The sequence below is a fragment of the Cephus cinctus genome, unplaced genomic scaffold (assembly GCF_000341935.2).
Source record: "Cephus cinctus unplaced genomic scaffold, Ccin1 Ccin1_scaffold0215, whole genome shotgun sequence".
NCBI classification, from domain to species: Eukaryota; Metazoa; Arthropoda; class Insecta; order Hymenoptera; family Cephidae; genus Cephus; species Cephus cinctus.
This window is the reverse complement of record NW_014332933.1, coordinates 592612-614146: the sequence shown is the minus strand read 5'-3', so window position 1 is coordinate 614146 and position 21535 is coordinate 592612. Positions and strand designations below refer to the sequence as shown.

The following is a 21535-nucleotide window of genomic DNA, read 5'->3' as shown; positions in this document are numbered from 1 at the left end:
CCCCCCTTTCCCCCCCCCCCCCCCCCCGCCCCTCTCAACCTTCTCTTCTCTTGCTTCTGCTTCTGCTTGGTCCTCTGGTGCCAATCTCAATCGCCATCGCCACCACCGAATAATCCTCTTGCCCGGCAAATTCAATTTTATTTTCTTCTTCTTCTTCTTCGACAATTCCCCCACTACCGGCCGCCTCTTTCCCCTGCGCTTCGTCAAGTCAAAAGAACCGCCAGTACTGACGGATAGAAACGTACACTTTTCCTACAACCGTGTAATCTGGTCATGCTGCTCCAGTAACAAATGCAAATTAAAGCGAAGGCTCTATTTCGAGTCTAGATCGTTTCGTGATTTTTGGAAAATTCATTATTCCAATTTTCATAGATTTCGACTAACGTAATCGAGTGTTCTTGATCGGACGTAGGTGTTACCTAAAGCCTTTACTAATTCGATATAGTCGCCAGTATGTATAGATTCACCAGTGAGGACACGCGGAATCGGCGACACGTAAAGACCTTTCATTACGAGTTCTTTTATTTATTTTCAGCGCGCTTGCCGCATGTTTGAGATATCTATTAGGTCTTCCCATCGCCGTGCACGGCGCCCACTGTCGCCATTTACATATTCGGCGTCGGGACGCATTCTCTCACAAATCCTCGAGACGTTAATTTCCGCTCGGACCGAACAACTCAAAGACGTATGGGTGCGCCATTTCTTTAACAAGTGCTTTATACTTTCTTCAATTTCATCGCCTTTTTTATGAAAAGTCGATGGGGTTGTAACTCCTTTTTTTTTGTATTATTTAGTTTTATTAAAAGTACATACATAAGTATACAGATGCTAAAAGTATACAAAAATACAATAGTATTAACGTAGAGAGTTTATGGAGGCAGTATGTACAACAGAATGATAGATATATATATTTTCGTGTATATATATACTATAAGGTAGGTACCAATTTCATTTGGACATAAAGAACAATTTAGTACAGATTGATACTAATGTTTTTTTTCTTCGTCCACTTCTTCTCGTTCTCAATGACTCCTTTGTTGGCAGAGCATCGCGAGAATTTTTTTGTTTTAGTCAAGATATACTCTTAATAATGCAAAAATAACCAAAGAAAACAATAATCCTCGTTAAAATTTAAGAGATTTCTGTCCTTGTGCGTTATACATTGCGTAACAGTTAATTACGTTATAATTAATTACGATTACATCTACGTAACGAATCTTTGCTCGCTCGCCTCTCGAGTCTGTTCTCGCGACGTTGGACGGCTCCGTCCCAAAATATAAAAAAAAGTGATAGAAGTAAATTGTACAATATGGATGTAGAGGGAATTCCCAAAAGATATACATAGAAACGCAAGAAAAAAGGTGTAGAGAGAGAAAGAGAGGCCTTTTTTCAATTCTGTGAGAAATTTGGTATTGCGACGAAGCCGGGCAACGTAGACATGGACCCGTAACAAATAGACTAAACAAACAAACAACAACAACAATAATAATGGAAGCCACATTTTTTTTTGTAACCGTATTGCATGACGATTTCTGGCGTTATCGTAATGCGTTTCTTATTAGTTACATAAGATAGTAGTTTTCGTCGATTTTACTTTTCCGAAGTTTTCTTTAATGCTCGCCTCTTCGGGCTTTAAAAAGTCTTCCTTTTTCCCATTTCGAAGACATTTTGGGAGGCAAATGAAAAATATATTTATATAGCATAAGAGGTATAGAGGGTATGGAGGAAGGAGGTAGCTTGGCACCTCGGAAAACTTTCTCATTGGTTACATTTTGGCACGAAGTTAATTATGGGGTAAAAAAACGATGTTAAAAAAAGAATCCGACATTTTTAGAAAATTACGGATCCTTTGATTGGACGGACTTTGGATACTCAAGATGTTCAGTTTTGTCGAATGGAGTAAAAGGAAGAGAAACATGTGTATATGTGTATACGTGTATATGATTATAAATAAATAATGTTAATCCGGTTAGATTGACTCATCCGTTCCTGGTATATTAATACCAGTACGGCGGTTCGTTAAAAAAAATCTTTGGATCTTTCACGAACCGTCGTATTCGATGAATTAATTTGATATAAATGTCGATACATCTATAAATCTATTATGATTTTCTTCATTTAATTATTATTTGGCAACAACGAATTTGCGTAGTGTTGGGAAACTGCGTTCGCACTGCCAGCACCTTCCAGCGGCTTCCAGCGCCCTGGTTCCGGTTCCGGTCACCGTTCCCATTTTAGCATCTGATGGACATACTCCTAAAGAGAATCGAAATTCGATTCTCTATCGCTGGCCTAGCAAGAAAAAAAATTGTATTTTCAATTTTCAAAGATAATCCTAATTTTAACTTACTCTGTCTGGATTGTATAAAGGCGGATGCTGGGCCGGAAGTCTCAAAGTACTACCAAGATCCCTTTCAGCCATTGTATGTCCGTCACTGGCAGTATCCCTGGTATCCCTACTGTCTCGAGTATCCCTAGCATCCCTTACGTCCTTCATACTACTCCTGCGATTGGCCGCCACCTTCGTAGGAGGCTGGACCGTTGTTTCGCCGCAGGATCTGGCCAAAGTCGAGCCTGCTTCTCCAAGATCCAGACGAAGTAGTTTCGTCGGTGCTTGAATGGTCGTTTCCCCACATGATCTAGCCAACGTTGATCCATGATCTAAAGGTAGATCAGAAGTCCGTAGGATCTTGGTGGCTGGTTCTACTGTTGTCTCACCACAAGATCTAGCCAGGGTTGATTCTACGTCAAGAGTTCTAGTTACCGTTGCTGACACCTGTAATCAATATGGAATCAGTCAATGTTTGCATTATCATTTCCCTGAAAAATAAAATATTCTGAATTAATCTTATCATTACCTGGAAACCCGCACTCACTAGGGCACCACCAGGCGCCACTGGAGCCCGTACAATTTGAAGCTCTGCTTCCTTGTAATCCTTGTTGCTGGTTATACTGACTTTTCGATTTCCTGGATGCGATCCACCTTCCAGGTAGCTGATTAATTTGTGTTCATCGGCTGCGAAGGTACTCATTACTGGTTTATAATTTTGTGGTGACTGCGGCGCCGAGCGATACTTTGCGCGTGGGATCATCACAGTTAGGGAACGGTCGCGTTGATCATCATTCGCGGAAACTGTCCAAATATAAAATATAAATAAAATAATTCTGGCGTTTTATAGAATTTGTCATATACTTTCAACGAGATGAATATACCTGGAACGGGAGCTGCAGGTTTTCTGGGAGGATGTCGTGGTTTCGCACTGATCTTTCTAACTGGTTTCTTTATAGGTGGTGCTGGTGCTACCATCTGGGGTGGAGGAGGTAAAACATGCGGCACGTGATGTGGAATCGCTAGATCCGTTACGCTACCCTCGCTGCTCGTATCGCCACCAGGTCCTGGGATCATCGCACGTCTGTCACCAGACTTGGTCTTTCCTCCTGGTTTTCGGAAACAAGCAAGACCCACGCAAACGGCCAGAAGACCCAAAAGAATTGCTCCAGTAGTCGCCAGAGCTATAAGTAGAACTAACAAAGAACGAATTATTACTTTCAATTAAAATATTCTTAAACGTTGTTGAGTGGACAATGCTTTTTTTTTGGATACTTACCTTTCAAATTGACTTGACAACGTTGTCCATTATGCCATGGGAAGCATTCGCAAACCTGCTGACCGTTTGTGTTCGTCACGCAGTGACCCTTGTAGTTGCAAGCAGGACACCCCAGGGGAGCCTGAGAACAGACTCTTCCAGGATAAGCAGGATTTTCTGAGAGATCAGCCCATCCTTCGCGACAGGAACACTGATAAGATCCTCGCAGATTGAAACATGCTGCATTTTGTGAACAGTCATGGTGCGGTCCACCTTCTTCGGTCGCACATTCATCAAAGTCCCTAGCATCGATCTAGATAGAATAAAAATAAGCTCATCATTCGTAAAAGCTGTCTAATATTACTTCTTCCGGTTTTGCAACTTACCAGGTCCAGATCTCTCGCCGCGTAGACTTCAGTTCCACCTAGACTGTAATTGCTGCCCACCAAGTACTTCCGGAGAACATCCTTCAGCCTGGTCTCATTTGCATTGTCGCTCAATTGAACATGGAACTCGACGGCAGTTGGATCACCATTAAATCCAGCAATATTCAGACCTCTGTATATGTCTCTGAGGTCACTCTGCATTAAAGTCCTATCTAGAGCTTCTTTAGTGGGTCCAGCCAAGCGTCTGTACACTTCTGAACTCGAATGATTCAGCGCAGGTTCATAGATCACAGGATCGCGACCTATGCGATCCAGACCAACTCGAACGGTGTATGTATAGGTTGCTGGAAGAAGAAATAGCAAATCAGTACTTCAATCAGGATCAGATTCAAGGAGATAGAAGATTCAAATTAACTTACGTTTACAAGGACGATCCGGGAACATCCTAGCGAATCCTGGACGACAGACGCACCTCATTTCTGCTCCGACCTCAGCGCAAATTTCCGCTTTGGATGCTCGACACTCTGGGACGCATTGATTGGACGCAGGCTGCAAAGGAATGACAGGAGCTCCAAGGATTCCTCCTGCCAGGACACGATGGATCTCGTTTCCTGCTGGATCTTGTTCATCTCTGGAGACTTCTTCTTCTCCATATTCAGCTTCCACCTGGAGGAATCGTTATTTAATATTTGATTTCGCAAATCCTATTCAATAAAAAAAAAAAGGAAAAGATTTATACCTCCTCAGCACCTGGTTCAGGTGGGTTCTGATCGCTCATTACCACAAAAATGGAATCGTTATCAACTACGTTCTCGTAGGAGGAAGGAATCCTGGTCACCGAATGCAGAACCGTTGACGTCACTGTCGCCACAACGCTGGTAGGTCTTAGCAGAGTCTCCGTCACTGTTTCCACTATGGTGGATGTTATTGTATGAGTCAGTAGCAACGTTCTGGTTGTCGGCGGTGATCCCAAGACTGATGTTTCTGTTCTTGTTACTGTCAAAGTCTTGTACCTCGTTACCTGAACAACATTGCATAATACATTTACAATAACTGTTTGAGTAATGTCATTACTATATATATATACCTCTTTAGGCTTCATTTCCATAGTGGCTGTCGAGCCATCCTTGACAACTTCATGAATGACAGTTCCCACGATGTCCTTGGTAACCTTAATCATGGTATCGTTGACATGTGGATGATCCTGCTTCGGTACTAAAGTGTTCGTTACTTTTCTTACGGAGCTATCAATTCGCGTCACGACGTTAGGAATATCACGATCATTATTTTTGGTGATGTTTCTCAAAGAATTTGTCATCTGTACTTCTTGGATATTCGTCACGTCCTCTTTATCCATCTTGGTCGACTGATGCTTCTTATTCTGATCAGTACCCACGATATAAGTTAATGACTCGGTAGGCTCTATACGACTCGGTGCAATATTTTCCTTGCTAGCTTCCAAAAATACTGGACGATCAGGTCGCTTGCTTGGTTTATTCAAAATCTCGGCAGTGACTGATCTTGTTGGTTGAATCATTGCCGGAGTAGTCAAGGATCTACTTGGTTCGATCTGATCAATTAGGGGTGGTCGTAATTTCGTCGGCATTATCAGATTGGTCGTTAGAATTGCCGTAGGCTGAACTGACACTCTGGAAACTGGTCTGCTCTCAAATGGTTTTACCGTGTAGATGCTAACGTGTTCTGTCATCTTAGTTTCAACAGGTCGTAAAATTGCTGGTACATCAACAACTACCGGAAGGTCGACGGTTCCGTGAATTATAGGAATCTTGGATTCCATGTCTTGTATAACAGGAATATGTGATGTTGCGACAGCGGTTGCTATTTGAATCGAACCGGAAACAGCAACTGCTGGTCTGACAGTGGCGACCTCCAACGGACGTGAAGTCTCCAAAATAGGAGGAGGTGGTACCATATCCTCCGATAGAAGCTCAACCAAGAATGGTCTGGCCATTGTTGGTCGTGGACTTGGTGGCACCATGCTTACATCTGGAGATGGAGGAGTGCCGATTCCGTTTGAATCCTTCGAAGGATCATACTTTGGAGGTGGTCTCAACCCGGATTGGTTTTCTTCGACGAACGGGAAGTCATCGTCGATGGGTCTGTTGGTTGTGGTTATGGTTACTGGTGGAGGAGAGAGTCCCAAGACGTCGGAAGGTAGGGGAGGTGGTTTTAGGCCTTCTTCTGTTGCTTCATTTTTGTGTTGACTGTTCACATTGACCTGGGCCCTCAATGGCGGAGGCATCATATCCTGTGAAGGTAGTTTGGCCTGATGGATCTTCATGCCAGATTCTTGTTCACGATCCTTACCAGAATGTGATTGAGGCGCCTCCTCCTCATCGTCAGTAAGATCATCCTCGACGTCAGATGTTGCGAAATTGGTCTGATAAGCAGTTTCTAACGTTTCATCATTTTGTTTATTGTTCTGTATATTTTTAGTTACCAACATACTAGGTGGTCTCTCAGTTTGTGTTTTACTATCCTCCTCATCCCCAGTTGCTTCAACTGGTAAAGAGAATTGAATTTTAGGTCGGCCATTATTATCCGTCTTCGTAGGACCAGAAGAGATGGTTATTGGAACTGGAATTTGAGGTCTTGGCTTTGTGAGAATGTGAGGATACTCTGGATGGATTTGAGTTCCCTGGTCGATACGAGTGGGGAATCGACTTTCTTCTTCTGGTTTCGAAGCCGTATCAGCCTGTGATATCGATCCGTGATTGGCATGCAAAATAGTTTGATTTCTTGAATGATCTTGATTCTTACTATCGTAAGATTCATTTGTGTGTTCCGAGCTGAAATCAGGTCTGAAAATGAGTTCTGAATCAGGTCTAGGTCTAGCCTCTACGTGTCCAGGTCGGTTCACAGACAGATCAAGACGTCCAGGCACGTGATCTGGTCTTATATCAAACTTATTCGGAGGTTTTGTGATTATTTCAGGTCTCCAGTAAACAGTCGGTCTCGAGTCAGGTCTATTCTGAGGTCTGGAATAAGGTCTGCTAGGTCTCCCAGATTCAGGGCTATATTGTGAAATTATCGCAGGAGGTTTAAGATCTATGGTGTCATCCCTCTCGTATGGTTTTTGCGTAGAAACATGACCCATCTGATTATTCTGATGAACCACTGTTGGTTTCTGTCCTGCTTGATATCCAAATGGAACGCCCTGTACTATCTCGTAATCAGGTCTCGAGCCTTTCTGATTATGTCCATAAGGTCTGGCTATATTGCTATAACCATTGTAAACTCCAAATGGTTTACCCTGAACAATGGGAGTCTCATATGGTCTGATAGTATAATAATCATGCATAAATGGAACTCCCTGTATCACTGATCCTTCCCCATTCTGATGTCCAAACTGTACGCTTTGGTTCACATCAACTGGTGCCTGATCTTTCTGACCATATGTAATACCTTGCTCTATGTCCAAAGGCTTACCAACTACTGTATTGACTGAACCAACTGTATCATAAGGATTCTTCATTTGTACAGTGACATTATTATCAGACTGATTGAATTCGCCAACAGTAATTATGTCATCCTTGTCATATTTGTGTATCTGATCCTTGTTTTTACCATCCTGATCTTGCGGATGATCATGAACCTTTACATTTTCAGAACCACTACTTTCAGAGTCTTCTAAGACCTTCTCAGTCTGCGTGTTGATCTGCCATACAGCAGGATCTTTTTCAGGCTGTTGTAGTATCTCTCCAAAGCTCTGAACTTCCGGTTTTATCGTTGATACTTGAGGATAGTATTGAGTGTCTTCAGGTTTCACTTTAGGATCAGATGAAGGGTTGTGATACTCAACGGCTCCGGTTGGCACGTAGTCCGCAGGCGGTTCTTCCTGAGATACTGTAATTCCTGAACTATCCATATTAGGTCTATTGTTATAAAAATGAAGAGGCCTGTTTTGAAGGTCAATCTGGGAATGCTGACTATACTGGGAAGATGATTCGTGAATATTGACGTTCGTATCATAAGATAAGTTTGGTACTTGTATCGATGGTTCCTGTTTCTGAGGATTTGGTTGTGACCAATTTGGTGGAGTAAAATTGAATTGTGGTTTTATTGGTTGTCTGTGAATAGCTGGATACTGCGGTTTCCTTCCTGAATGACCCGCGGGTCTATCGGGATAAAGAACGTGACTGTGGAAATTCGTATTTGTCCTTATTGGTGGTCTAGGTCTCGTTGCAGGTCTTGGCCGTGATCCCGGATTTATTCTCGATGGTTTCTTGTCAGATTTCCAATTTGAATTTAGAGGTACTTCATTTCCGGAATCGGTTGGCTTTCCTAGGAATATATATTGGTGTGGAATTTCCGTTGCAATTGGGACATCAGTTCTTCTAGGTGGTGATGGTTCTGATGGCCTTTGGGGCTTAGGATAATCTCGTCGTGGAGGTAATTGATGAGCTGGATTTACGTGAGATTGTATAGGTGCATGTGGGGCTGCCTGAGGTCTGATGTTCACAGTTTCCGGTCTGTGATGAACCAGGATTTCCGTATGCACGTGTCCTTGTCCACTGGACATGCCAGGACCTTCAGGTCTCTGAATGAAATGAACTTCGGGCCTTTCAGGTCTCAACAACGGTACTTCCGATTTTGTTTGAGGTCTCACAAAGGGACTTTGAGAATGTGACAGTGGAATAGTATGTGGCTGGTTAGCTGAACTTTTTGGAGGTAATTGTTTGAAGTTCGAAGGCGGTGATGGCGGCACCATATAATCAGCTGGATCATTCCCAGTAGAAAATTGCGGTAGATCTTCAACCTGAAAAAAAAATATTCATGTATACTTGCTGTAAGCATAATTTTTATACGTATAATTAGTATTTTATAGAAATCCTACCTTCTCGATACCAACGAATCCTGGACCCACTTCAGGTTCAGGATAAGGTGACGGATCATCAAAGTACTGCCCTGTAATATGAGGTTCGCTGGTGTCACCAAAGATCAGAGCTTGAGTACCGCCTTGCGGAATAACCACATTGGCAACCTGACTTGGTTGAATATTCACTAATAATGGCTGACCAGTTGGTCTATCGATAACGTGAGGTACTTGATGAATTATTGGTTCTGGCAGTTTAGGTTTCGATTCTGAATTCTCGATGACAACGGTGGTATCCGGAAGTAATGGATCTTTCTGAGCCCATGGCGGACGCTTCTGATCTTGCGACACTTCTGGTTTTGGCCAACGATTGATCTTTGCCAAATGATCGGATTGCACATCATCGAATCTCGAAGGATCATTTGCCTCATTCTCTCGCCAATCCTGCGGCAAGTTTAAAGGATCCTTGGCGCTCCAAGGACGACGATATTTTTCAGGACTCCAATTGGGCTCATGAGTGTTTACATTGGGATTCGCATATTGCTCCACGTTTGGTCTACTAGGCGGCTTCAATAAAGGATCATTCTGCATGATATCATGCTTTGATCCTGCTCGTTTTGGATGATGGGATTGAATCAGATGTAGTTTTTGCGGGTGTTTAGGTACCAACTGTATATTAGAGTTGGACGACACTGGTAGAGAAGCTGGAACTTTTAAATGTTCCTCGTAAATCTGATGCGCTGGGAGAATTTGAATTTGATGCCCATTAGATCCCTGAGTTGTCTGCTGAGCCTGAGAATCTTCATGATCTTGTATAACTTCATGTACAGGGTGTACAGGAATATTTGGAACTGGCATCGGAGGTGGTTTCATACCAATATTCTCTTCACCCTTTAAGAATGTATGTGGAGGTCTGGGCGCCAGTTTTCCTGGTTTCCCAATTATGACGTCACTATTCGCCGTTATCACCTCACCTGGAGAAATTGGAATTCCATCAGCCAGACTAGCTGCTACCTTATGTCGTGTTTCCGGGAGATAGTTGTGATTTAGATTTGCTAAGTGGGTACCTAAATGGAAAATTGATCAAATCAAGAAACACGGTTTCATTAATTCCTTAAAATATAATTATATATATTTACCAATATTTTGACTTTCAGCCGTGTCAATATCTCCATCAGCAAATTCAGCAACCGGAATATAAATTGGCGATCTCTGCGTAGTGACTTCCTGTGGCTCGTTGGGCGTAATGCTGTCGTTTCTGCGTGTGGCTGAAGTCTTTCCTTGCAACAAACCGGCCATTGCCGTGATCACTGGTCCAAGAGCTGATAAACCATTGATCCCCAATGATCCAAGGCTCAACAGATTGCTCACTTGAAGATCACTACTACTTTGTGAATTCGAAGGCTTCTTTACTGGATTCGAATCGTCCGTCTCTTTAGTGTTATTACCACCCTGAGTAATAAATCAAAAATTGACCTCAACATTTCTTAAAAAATGTACCAGCACCAAAATAAAATTCTGTTCCTCGCTCGTCGTACCTGATTCATTAAATTAGTCTGTGCATTCTGTACAGTGGCGGCATTCATAACAAGTGGTGTCTTATCCGTGGAACTAACAACAGTAGCTTCTGGTTTCTTGTCGACCTTTTCCGGTTCTATACTAAGAGTGGCCTCGTGACCTTTCGTCGAGAGCGTCGGGTCAATCTGATCCTCCTCATCAAAGAAAATTATAGTTGATCCAGTGACAACATTTTTCACAGTGTCGGAATGATGAGCAGTTGTCAATAATGCATTCATATATCCAGGATCCAATAAATTTGGAGCTATGGACTCAGTTACCACATTTTCTACTATATGTGACCTGGACGACACCGTCGTCAAGGTATCACCATCAGGACCAGCCTGCAAATTGAGAAAGTCCATATTTCCAATACTCAAACAAAGATCTACTGGATCCTTACCTGAAGTAAGGTCGTGAAGTAAGTGAAGGTCGTTAGGTAAGTCTTTGTCGCAAAAATCTGAATCGGTTCAGGAGTCGGAAACACCGGGACGATCTTCGTAGTACTCTTCTTCGATGGCAACTTTTCTGTGACAATGTCAGAAGACATGAAAACTTTAGTATGGTTTAGTTATCCAGAAACATGCTATAGTAGATCTATGTAATGAAGTCTCCACCACGTGACCAGCAATACCTTCGATGTTGTCCAAAGCTGTCAGTGTCATCGCGACTCTAGTGGGTTTTGGCGGTGGAACAGACTCGGTAATTATCAACTAAAATTAATTTTAAAAAATTATAAAAATCCAAAAAATTATATTCTAACATATAAATAAAAAATTTACTAATTTTCTTTTTCTTGTACCTGAGTAATAACGTCATTAATGGGTTTAATCTTGGTCCTACCATCCTCCATGAAAGTCTTTTCCAATAATCTCGTACTTAGGTAAGTATTAGTTTCCGGTCTGGGTGCTTCCGAAGGTTCCAGAATCATATCCAAATAGTGTTGCGGTGCTGTCATGGTATTGGCTATTACTCTGACGCTACTCTCCAAAGCGTTATCCACGTCTGGATAATCAGTGTTCAAGGTCAAGTAAGTATAGGTCGTTTTAAATACTTCAGTCCTCAACGTAGGTGATCCTTCCAGCGTGACGCCAGCCGTCTCGGACACAGGTTTCCTGTGACGTTCCTCGGTAGCAGTGTTGGCAACCACCTAAAAAAAAAACCAAAATCCACTGTCAAACCACTGATCTACTGGGAAGATCGTTCAGTGCACTGGATCCAAAATCGTCACCTGTTGATCGGTGGATATGATAGTCTTGCCGTCCTTGGTGATCGTGTTCAGATACGTAAAGACCGTAGTGCACGTCTTGGTGACGAATTCGTGTGGGTTATCTTGTGGGAGGAGCATCATAACAGCATCCGATAACGTAAGGGTTGGTTGCGGATTTGAATTTTCCCACCTCAATGCCGGCGTTGGTCCAGCCACAATCACCTCTACTCCATTGGACATAATCCGCGTCGCTAGATTGAACCTTCGACCTTCGTCCTCTTCCTCCGCCGTGTGTACCTCTGATATTGTCAATTGCACTTGATAATTCCATTCGATAATATTTTACGCAGTTAAACAAATCCTACTCGAATTCCTTTCGTGAATTCTAGAACTGGACGTGTATCAAGATACGGTCAAGTAAATATTCGATAGTCACAGTGGAAATGGTGCCGAGTGGTCAGACGCCGTACGACGCCTGCGTAACGTTTACATTTGTACGCAGATGCACGTACCGGCTGACTATTTTTATATACACAGAAATTTACTCTTTACATTATATACATGTAGAGAATCGTACATAGATTATAGATACATATTTATAATATAATAATAGAATATATTGCGTGAAAGATCAACGTCAGAAGCCAATTGGAAAAGAATTTGGAAGAATTTTATTATACAGTGTTGTCCGTTGAACCAATTTTTTCTTTCCAGGGAGATGTTAAATATCACCATGGGATATAATAGATGGGCACTGAAGCTTATTGGAAATTCAGAACGTTATGAAAAAAAAAAAAAAAAACTAGTACAGGTTACAACCAGACTTTGAAACCATAAGAATTTAGGTGTCAGCCAATCAACCAGGATCCCACGGGATTTTTTGATGTGAATGTCTTATGTGTCTGTACGTATCTTGTAGTGTATAATTATCTCATGTCTTTAATTAGCAATCTTTTATCATTATAGATATGTATATCTATTTGCTCATTCATCTATATATAGTAATAGTGTTTACGTGTGTATGGGATTTTTTTGGATACTCACCAATAGCGGGTTCTGGATTATACACAGGTGATACGGTATTTGGTGATGGTTCCATTTTGGGTGTTACTGTTATCGTCACTGGCACCGTCAACGTTAATGTCGTCACTCTTGGTTTCACTGTCGTCGATGACGTCACCTCTGTCATCAGTCCGTTCAATTTCGTCACGACGTACGTGTAAGTTCGCAATCTCGTTGACGTCACGACTGTCTCGCTGTAGTATACGCGCGTACTGAGCTCGGGAGTGACGTCAGGTGGATTTTGGGAATTTTTAAAGAATCTAGTTTCCTCGATTGGTTTTGACGGGAGAATTTTTGGAAAATCGGGACGGGAGAGGGATAGATAAAAATCGTCGGCTAAACCGGCTTCTATGTCTTCCGGTGTCGGTGATGTAATTGTGGTTGTCAATTGGGCGATTGGTTGTATCGTTTTTGATGCCAGTATTTCCGGTTTTTCAGATTTTTTATCAAATGACGATTCGAGAGGTATAACTGTCGGTATTTCAATTGATTCCTGAATCGGGGTTGTTGTCTCGGCTAACAATGAGGGAACGACCGTCGGAGCGATTGAATCCTCGGAAATCAAAACAGAAGCATTGCTTAAATTGACTGTTCGATTTTCAAGCGAAATTTTGGACGAATTTGAATTTTCATTAAAAACTTTGCTAAGTTCTGGTTTTTCCGACTTTTCGGAAATTTCTATAGGCAATTCGGATTCTAACGGTTTTACTGTCAATTCTTCCTCCAGATTTTCAGTAGTCGTAATCATTGTGTTATCAGTACCCACATTGGACTCAGTGATAGTACTATCAGTAGGGGCATTAATAGTAATAGTTTCAACAGATTCGATAGAACTATCCGAATCCTTAATTTCTTTAACGTCGGAATCATTTTTCGAAAAAATGTCTGTAGTCACGGTTATCGGAATAGTCTCCTTTTCCAAGGACATTTCATCAGTTCGAATAGTCGTCGAATTTGAATCATCAGTGACGTTCGTTGTCACAGGATTCGAAACGGTCGTCGAAAAGTCATCAAGATCCTTGATAACTTGTTCGGTCGTCAATACGACGTTTAAAAGATTTTCGGTCGTACTGCTGAGATCGGTATCGTATTTCAGATTATCATCAGACGCCGTCTCGTCCTTGTCATCCTTAACAGAGTCCCCTGATGATTTTGTCAAATCAATAGAAATATTCATTTCCCTTTGATATTCCGTAGTTTCCACAGGATTTTCTTCGTGGTCAAGATAATCATCATCGTACACCTCCTCGTCGTCGTTAGACGGCGGGAAGAAAAAGTTATCAGTAATGATAACCGGGTCATTGTTCGAACTAGTTACTTCCGGCAAAGCCAATTCGAATTTGGAAGGTTCTTCCGAATCCTCAAGAGCATCTTCCGGTTTGTTTTCAATACTATTAGGCGTATCTTCGAGATTAGGAGTAGAAAGGGAGTCACCGTGAATTTTCTCTTCGTCGGCATCATCCTCCAATTCATACTCGTCCGAATCATTGTTATCAGTGTCCAATGACGGTGCACTGAAGAAACCAGTGGTAATAATTTCCACAGTTGGTGTCGGCTGTACAATTGGTCTGACGTTGACCAACTTCTTTCTAGTTACTCTTGCCTTGTTCGGAAATTCCTGAACTGACGTAGGACGTATCTTTCGTCTACGAGTGACAGTCACTTTGTGACGTGCGCCGAGAGCAGCGTGCGCATTTACCAAACCTGAAAATTCGCCACTGCCAACTGGACCAACTGGACCACGAGATTTGACTCGCGTCACCACGAGTCTTCTCGGTGTGTGTTGCGCAATCTCTTGGAATTTTCCTGGCAAATTTTTCGTATATGGCACCAAGGGTCTACGTCTCACTACAGTGAACTTATGTTGCTTTCCATTGCGACTGCGAACCACGGGGACCCGAATGCGAATACGCTTTCGCGAATTTTCCTCGGGTTGACCTTGGTCTTTTTCGTAATCACTTCCTGGAGGATCCTCCGAATTCAGTGTCCGTTCAGAAGTCGCGTCTATCTCGCTGCCCAACTGGACGTCCTGAGATTCACCTGAAAAGGTGATCCTCGTGTGGATACGTGTGGGCACGCGATGGGTGAAAATCGTGCAGGCATTTTTGAAAAAAAAAAAATCTCCACGACCAAGCATGTGCGATGTGATAGTAAGCATTTTTGTTTAATTTTAATTTTTTTCGCACTATATATTTTGAGTCTTATTCCTTAGATTATTCCTTATTCGAAAATCCGACCACTGCCTGGTTAAAACGGTTGTTAAGGCATTTATTGCTCTTGAGCCAATCTTCTGCTGGCGGGTTTTAGTAGAGTTATTTTCCGTCTATCTTTATAATTAAGGCCATTCACTTGCTGTTGTTGTTGCTGTTGCTGTTTGTTTGTTGTGTTGTCAGAATTCTGTGTCAGAGCGACTCGCCGTTTGTCGTGTGGGCGCGCGTGCGGCGGCTTTGAGTTAGTACGAGGACATGTGGGACTATGCGTGAAAGGGGAAAGTTCGAAAGAGAGCAAATAGAGAAAAGGCGATAGAGAGAAAAATTGAAAGAGTAAACGTGCATGTATATAACGATAGGCATAGGTGTAGAGAAAAGGAAAAGAAAGAAAGAGAGAGGGAGAGTGACTGGAGAGAAGTGGAGCGAGGAAAAGACGGTTCAATGATGCAAATGGAGCCTGACGGGTCGACGGATCAAATACGAGAACATAAGAGTCACGTGATCAAAGAATTTCGTAAGAATCTACGAAAGCAAAAAGAGTTCACGAATTTTCGATTATCCGGTAAAAATTCCCGAGACTAAGGTATCTCTGACTATATTACATTCCGAGTCTGGAAAGCTCGACCGATAATAGAAACGCAGAGTTCGCGAAGAATCGTGCATCCTCGTGATTTCTCGTGACCCGTTCTTCTATCCATCCAGAGGATCCTGGAACAAGGAATTCTGGGACGGACGTATCGCCATCGGCTTCATGGATATGGATGAGGAAGAAATGAGCCGATCGACTAATTATTAGAGACTGTATAATTAAGGACTTAGGGCTGCAAGGATCTGCATATAAGATTAGGTATAGATAGCGGTGAAGATGTGCCGTCCGACGTCGCCCACTACGCTCTCGAGACTTTGAGTCGGCGCATGCGCGTTTATCGGATCCTCGCTTCCTGCCAGAACGCCGATGGCTTCCGGCGCAGCATGTAAGGATGGCGGTTTCGATGCCATCAACTCGGCATGGGCCTCCCTTCTTCTCCTCGAGGGCGTCGCGTTCTCCCCAACCTGCACCGTACTCAATACGGTGCTGAACTCCCCCGGTCTGCGACCGGAAACGTAGAGCGTCACGACGCTCGGTTCGGCCGGCGCGTCGTTCTTTTTATTATGATTCCTGTTGCTCTTGCGTGACTTCGACCTCGATTGTTTATCTTGCTCCTCCTCGGAGTCCTCGTAATTGTCCGTCTTGTAATCGGCGTCCACTGGCTGATGTCGCCGCTCGATCTCACCGGGTAGCGTGTTGCTCTGCGTGAGCAACGGGGCCGCCGCGAACAACGGATCGAGGGGGTTTGGTTGCTGCTGTTGCGGTTGCTGCAGCAGGAGCAACAGAGAATTGAGATCGGCCGCGCCTGGTAGAGCAGCAGTGGGCGTGACCACGACTGTGTCCGTAATGAATTCAGTTGCCGTCACGACGTCCGTCAACGAGTCGACCAGCGTCGTCAGGATCTCTTTGCCCCTGAACGTCAAAGGGATCACTGTGCTCTGATGCTTCGTGATGGTGGTCACGTATGTTGTTGTACGCGTGTTAAACTGCGTTGTCGGTGTGCCCTGGGGCTGCAAACCACCCAACAATGGATTCTGCTGACCCAGCTGGCCCAACAGCAATTGGGACAGCAAGATGTTCGCCAATGGCGACTGTGCACTTGGTAATGACGGCGCCAAGGTGGACACTACGTTCTCCACTGAATAAATAGTCGACGGCACTATGACGGATTGGGACGCCCTGCGACCACCTAGAGTCGTTAATGTGTGTGAGACGCGTGTGGTTGGTGTGTCGTGAAGGAGGAAGCGTGTGACCTCTGTCTGACCTTGAGGATTGATACCAGTGAGCTCACTGACTATCACCACGAGAGGACGACCGTCTCCACCGACTACCGTGCTATATTGATCTGGACCAAGTACTTCGATACTGGGCTGGGCCGTGATTATGTTCTTTTGCTCGGTTATGCCATTGTTCACTACCGGTATCGTCACTTCGGTAGGTACATAATGCGTCACGGTAATGGTGCCATCAAAATCCGGTTCCAGATATGGAGACTCTCTGATATCCTCGATGGATCCTCTTCCTCGTTGAGACGGTACTCTTCTGTTGCTGTTTCTACTCGATGAAGTTCTTGATGAGGATCGCGATGACGGAGGTCTCCTGGAGTTTGAAGTGTTCTCCGTCTGAGATCTTGTGGAACTACTTCTTAGTCTAGGTGGTCTTGGTCTACCGGAATTTTCTGTTTTACTGGATGATCTACTCCGTGTTCCTGAGGAACTTGGTCTTTTGTAGCCTGATCTCACGGAGCTGGAACTGTCCTTCTCCCTGAGAGTAAATTGTCTACCAGAACTCGAAGTCGGGGATGGCTTAACCCTTGGAGAAGAGCTTCTAAGTCCTGAAGACTTCGACCTGATTCTGGTCTTCGGTTGCTGACTACTGACATTAATTTCACTCTCTTCTGCAGTCTTGTCCTGACTGTTGGACCTGTTATTACTTGAGGACTTGGGCGAATTGGCATTCGATCTGGATGAGCTCAAAGACCTTCCTCTGACACTATACCTAGACGTGGGCCTGCTAACTGGCTTGCTCGTATCTTCCTTGCTAGTAGCGACATCTTTATCTGCCTTTTCTTCAGCCTTAGGTGGCGTCGGACCTGGTCTACGAAATCTATTAGCATATGACCTTAGCTGAGTTGCTTGACGACGTACTCTTTTTGCTCTTCCAAACCCTGCAAATGGTCTGATTTGGACCACCGGACTAAGAGACTTGCCGGATCTACGATTATTATCAACATTACTTGACTCTGTGTCCTCGTGCTCTGATCCTTCATAATCATTATCGACAATCTCGTCAACAGATTCATCCTCGAAATTCTCTTCATCCTCTCCATCGAAATCTTCATCATTCTCTATGGGCTCTTCAGTAGGCTCAGGCTTCCTGTTGAATAATCCTCTAGGTGGGAATAATCCATTTGAACCCTGTCGTGGTCTCGTTGTGATAGGTACACTAGGCCTATTTCCTGGTCTCGCGAAGGATCGACTAGGTACGGTCGGTGAACTCTGTTTGGAGAGATTGCCCAATCTTCTAGGAGTAGTAGTCGTTGTTCTTGGAGTAGTGGTTGGTCTAGATTGAGTACTTCCTCCCAGATTGAGTGGTCTTCTGAATCTCAAAAGAGGATTGGTAGACCTCCTTGAAGATTCGGTGGTAGTTTGCAGTGGAGCAGTAACAGTTTCTCCATCCTCGTCATCAAGGTACGGCGTCTCCTCGGTGATCAGAGTAGTAGTAGTAAAGTCATTAGCAACATCATCCTGATCTTCATGCCTGGCAGTCGATTGACCCCTCAGCAAAGTCGAAGATGGTCGTATTCCGGGCCTATACCTGGAGGAAGCACCAGGATATACCGAACTGGACCCTCTTGTGCCAGCTCTCGCAGATGAACCTCTGATCGAACTAGGTCCCCGTCTATTTCCTTGGAATACAGAAGATGGGGAAATTCGTGATGATCCTCTGCCTCGTGTGCTACCAGCTGGAAATCCTGAATTGAGGGTAGGTGTGGCAGAGGATGAACCTCTTCTGCCCGAAAAGCGTCTGGATCCAGCCGATGCCAAGGTCGAAGAGTATGGGCCAATTGGAGAACTAATTCTTCCTCTGGAGGAAGCAAATCTATTACCCTTGCCAGCAAGAGTGGCGGTTATAGTTGGAGTTATGTCACTTCGCGTTATTGTGGTGGCACCTTGAGCACCTTTACGTTTTGGATTAAAGGTCGGTCTATTTCTGGAGGCAAAAGGTCTAATTACAGGGGTAAACGTCCTCTTTCTTGTGGAGAAGGTCAATCTCGATTTCTTTTTCGATTTCTGTCCCTCCTCGTCCTCCTCGCCATCCTCATCTTCCTCCTCACTCTGATCAGATTCCTCCTCATGTTCCGGCACTTCCGTCGTTGGGTCCTCTGATAAGCTGGATTGGATAACCGCAGGTGATGGTGAAATTTCTGGAATACCAGTTGCTGGATTAGGTGGCAGCGTGGAAGTTGGTGCAATGCCAGGTGAAGCAGTTGGTGTAGCAGCCAAAAAACTGGATGTGCTCTCAATGATCTGAGCATATCGACCATCGATATTCGTACCGATGACCTTTGACTGATAGAAAGTAGTTGTCTTGTTATCGTCCATAAGTCCCTGAATCAATCTTACCAATCCTACTCTGTGACCCTTGACCGGAGTAATGGTGGCTCTCTTCTCTTCGTCAATTTTAGTACTAGACGTGCTCTCAATGATTTTAGCATAAAGCCCATCAATGACAGTTCCAATTTGTTGAGTAGTAAAGTACACGGTTACCACTTCGTCAGCATCTACGATGCTACCCTTATTCAAGGACAGCACTCCGGTTGGCAGGACTGGCGTGGCCAAGGACGACAAAGTCGGGGTTTCCAGTTTGGTTGAACTTTCCACAACCTTAGCATAAAGACCGTCTATATAGGTACCATAAATGTCAGTAAGGAAGTGCGTAGTGGTGCCATCATTGACCTGACTTGATCTAACTGTAGAAAGAAGACCAGTCTTAGGACCATCGTCGACCTTAGTAGGTGCGACCACATTAGCAGCTGGTTTGTCTTCTGTATTTAAAAGCTGAACTCCTGGTACAGGACCACCAATGGCTCTGCCAGTCGCCTGTACGCCAATGTCTTCAGGTTTAGCGACACTAGTGATAGTTTCTAATCGACTATTTAGAACAGTCTCGTTTCCAACGTAGGATGTCGTGAAATATGTGAAAGTAGTATAGAAGGTCGTAGGTTCTGGTGAAACGGCAGTAGGAATGATATTGCTGTCTTCCTGCGGAGTAGTTTCATCCTGAACGGTACTGGCAGTTTCCTCGGTGGTAGTTTTCTCCGAGTCAGCCGAGCCAGATAAGGTCACTTCATTATCAGCAGTGACCTTATTCTCCTTAGTGACGACGTCTTCCTCAACGGGTGACGGCGTCACCGTAGCGGCGTACGTCATCACTGTCTCAGGTTCGAATACTGGAGTGGGCAAGATGCCTGGTGTGACGACATTACTCACAGTTCTTTCCCGACTGGTCGTCAAGGTATCTCCGTCCTTGTAGTAGGTCGTCCAATAGGTGAAGGTCGTGAAATAGGTGACCGGAAGTGTACTGGTCTCAGCCGGTAATACAGCCGACGGTCGAATTGTCTCGGTAACGACGTTCGTCACGGTTTCCAATCTGCTGACGACGTTCGAATCGTCACCCTTGTACATAGTCGTGAAGTAGGTGAAAGTAGTGTAGCTGGTTTGAAGCAGGAGAGTCGGAGCTGGTTCCACTTCATGATTATTGGTTTCGGATAGTTCCTGATCGTCAGGAACCGCATTTCCCTTATCCATAAGATCGAGAACTATACCGCCACCGGAACTCGATGACGATATTACGTCAGTTATCATCGATCCCAGAACTTCACCATCCAATGGCGGATTTGGCGTGACCTGAGAATAGACCTTTTCTTCGTCAAGTATCTTTTCGGTTGTATGATCTTCCAAAGTCGTAGGCACTTCGGTTATCACTTGAGTGGTACCCTCAGTCATTGTTGTCTCCTCCAATTGTTCCGTGGTCTCTTCACTGGATTCCTCCTGGACCTTCTTCGCCAACTGAAGAGCCTCCTCCTGAGATTTTTGTTTCTGGATGGCTTCTAGATAGGCCAAAATTTCAGGTGGCACTGGTGGCTTGTCGGTAACTTCCGTTTTTGGTGTCGTTGGCGATTCCGTATATTCCGGAATTGGCACCACTGCCGTTGGTTCGATACTCTTTGTTACTACGTTAGTGACGACTTCCGTTCTTGTTTCGATTTCTGTGTCGTCGTCAACGAATATCGTTGTGAAGTAGGTGTAAGTAGTATAATACGTTTTGATAACTTCTTTCGGAGACTCCGTGGCCATTACTGGAGTAGGACTAGGTTCCAATTCCGTAAAAGGTTCCTTCGAATCGTCATTATCATCCTTTTCGGTGACCATAGATTCCGTAGTGGGATGTTCAACAAGAGTTGGTTCTTGGTCTTCAACCGTAGTCACGGTTCCTTCTGTACTTTCCTGAACGGTAACTCTGTTTCCTTCGACTTCCTCAGGTTCGTCATAGGGCACCGAACTAGGCGAGATATTCGCTAATATCTTGGTCGGCGAAATGAGGACCGATTCTTCTCGATCAAAGAGACCAACGACGTCAGCCGAGGCGCCGTTTGGTCCGACGGTTTGCGTGATCACGTTGGTCTCGACGACTTCACGACTGGAGACACTCGATGTGCTCTCCTGGAAGAACGTCGTGAGATAAGTATAAGTGGTGTAGAGAGTTTTGAATATCAATTCAATTTCCTCATCTTGTTTGGTCGTTTGTTCCTCTTCCGAATCATTCGAGATAACGTCGACCTTAGGAGTGCTCCAGAACTCGTCCTTGAACGTCGTCCGTTGAAGTGTCGAGTGAAGACTGGATTCGACTGTTGCACTGGGCAGAATCAATTCTGTGAAGTAAGACACTTCGGCAGAGACCACTTCACGGGACCTTATTGAAGTTGTTGTCTGATCGTTGTCACCCGGAATGAAGAAGGTGGTAAAGTAAGTGAAGGTTTTATACACGGTTGAAGGTAGCACTCTTGTTGGCAATGACGGTTGGACTGGCTTCT

At 44.1% G+C, this 21535-nt stretch overlaps 1 protein-coding gene across 7 annotated transcripts in view; it reads right to left on the bottom strand.

The window, feature by feature from the left end:
* Nucleotides 1-784: 784 nt before the first annotated feature.
* The window catches only part of LOC107265369, a 51631-nt gene continuing 30880 nt past the window's right edge, over nt 785-21535 (bottom strand). For 4 of the 7 annotated variants that reach the window (XM_025082606.1, XM_015734775.1, XM_025082608.1 and 1 more), the window contains 16 exons: nt 11599-11876; nt 11170-11517; nt 11002-11080; nt 10771-10922; nt 10349-10711; nt 9950-10262; nt 8832-9877; nt 5061-8753; nt 4713-4994; nt 4393-4639; nt 3974-4317; nt 3609-3900; nt 3214-3525; nt 2859-3133; nt 2351-2776; nt 785-2292 (listed from right to left, as the gene is read on the bottom strand). In XM_025082606.1, coding sequence (XP_024938374.1) covers nt 2257-2292; nt 2351-2776; nt 2859-3133; nt 3214-3525; nt 3609-3900; nt 3974-4317; nt 4393-4639; nt 4713-4994; nt 5061-8753; nt 8832-9877; nt 9950-10262; nt 10349-10711; nt 10771-10922; nt 11002-11080; nt 11170-11517; nt 11599-11876 — 8486 coding nt within the window. In that variant the 3' untranslated portion in view covers nt 785-2256. Of the gene's footprint in view, nt 2293-2350; nt 2777-2858; nt 3134-3213; nt 3526-3608; nt 3901-3973; nt 4318-4392; nt 4640-4712; nt 4995-5060; nt 8754-8831; nt 9878-9949; nt 10263-10348; nt 10712-10770; nt 10923-11001; nt 11081-11169; nt 11518-11598; nt 11877-12621; nt 14680-21535 lie in introns of all 7 variants that reach the window. The other 3 variants (XM_025082604.1, XM_015734773.1, XM_025082605.1) reach the window with 2 other exon arrangements.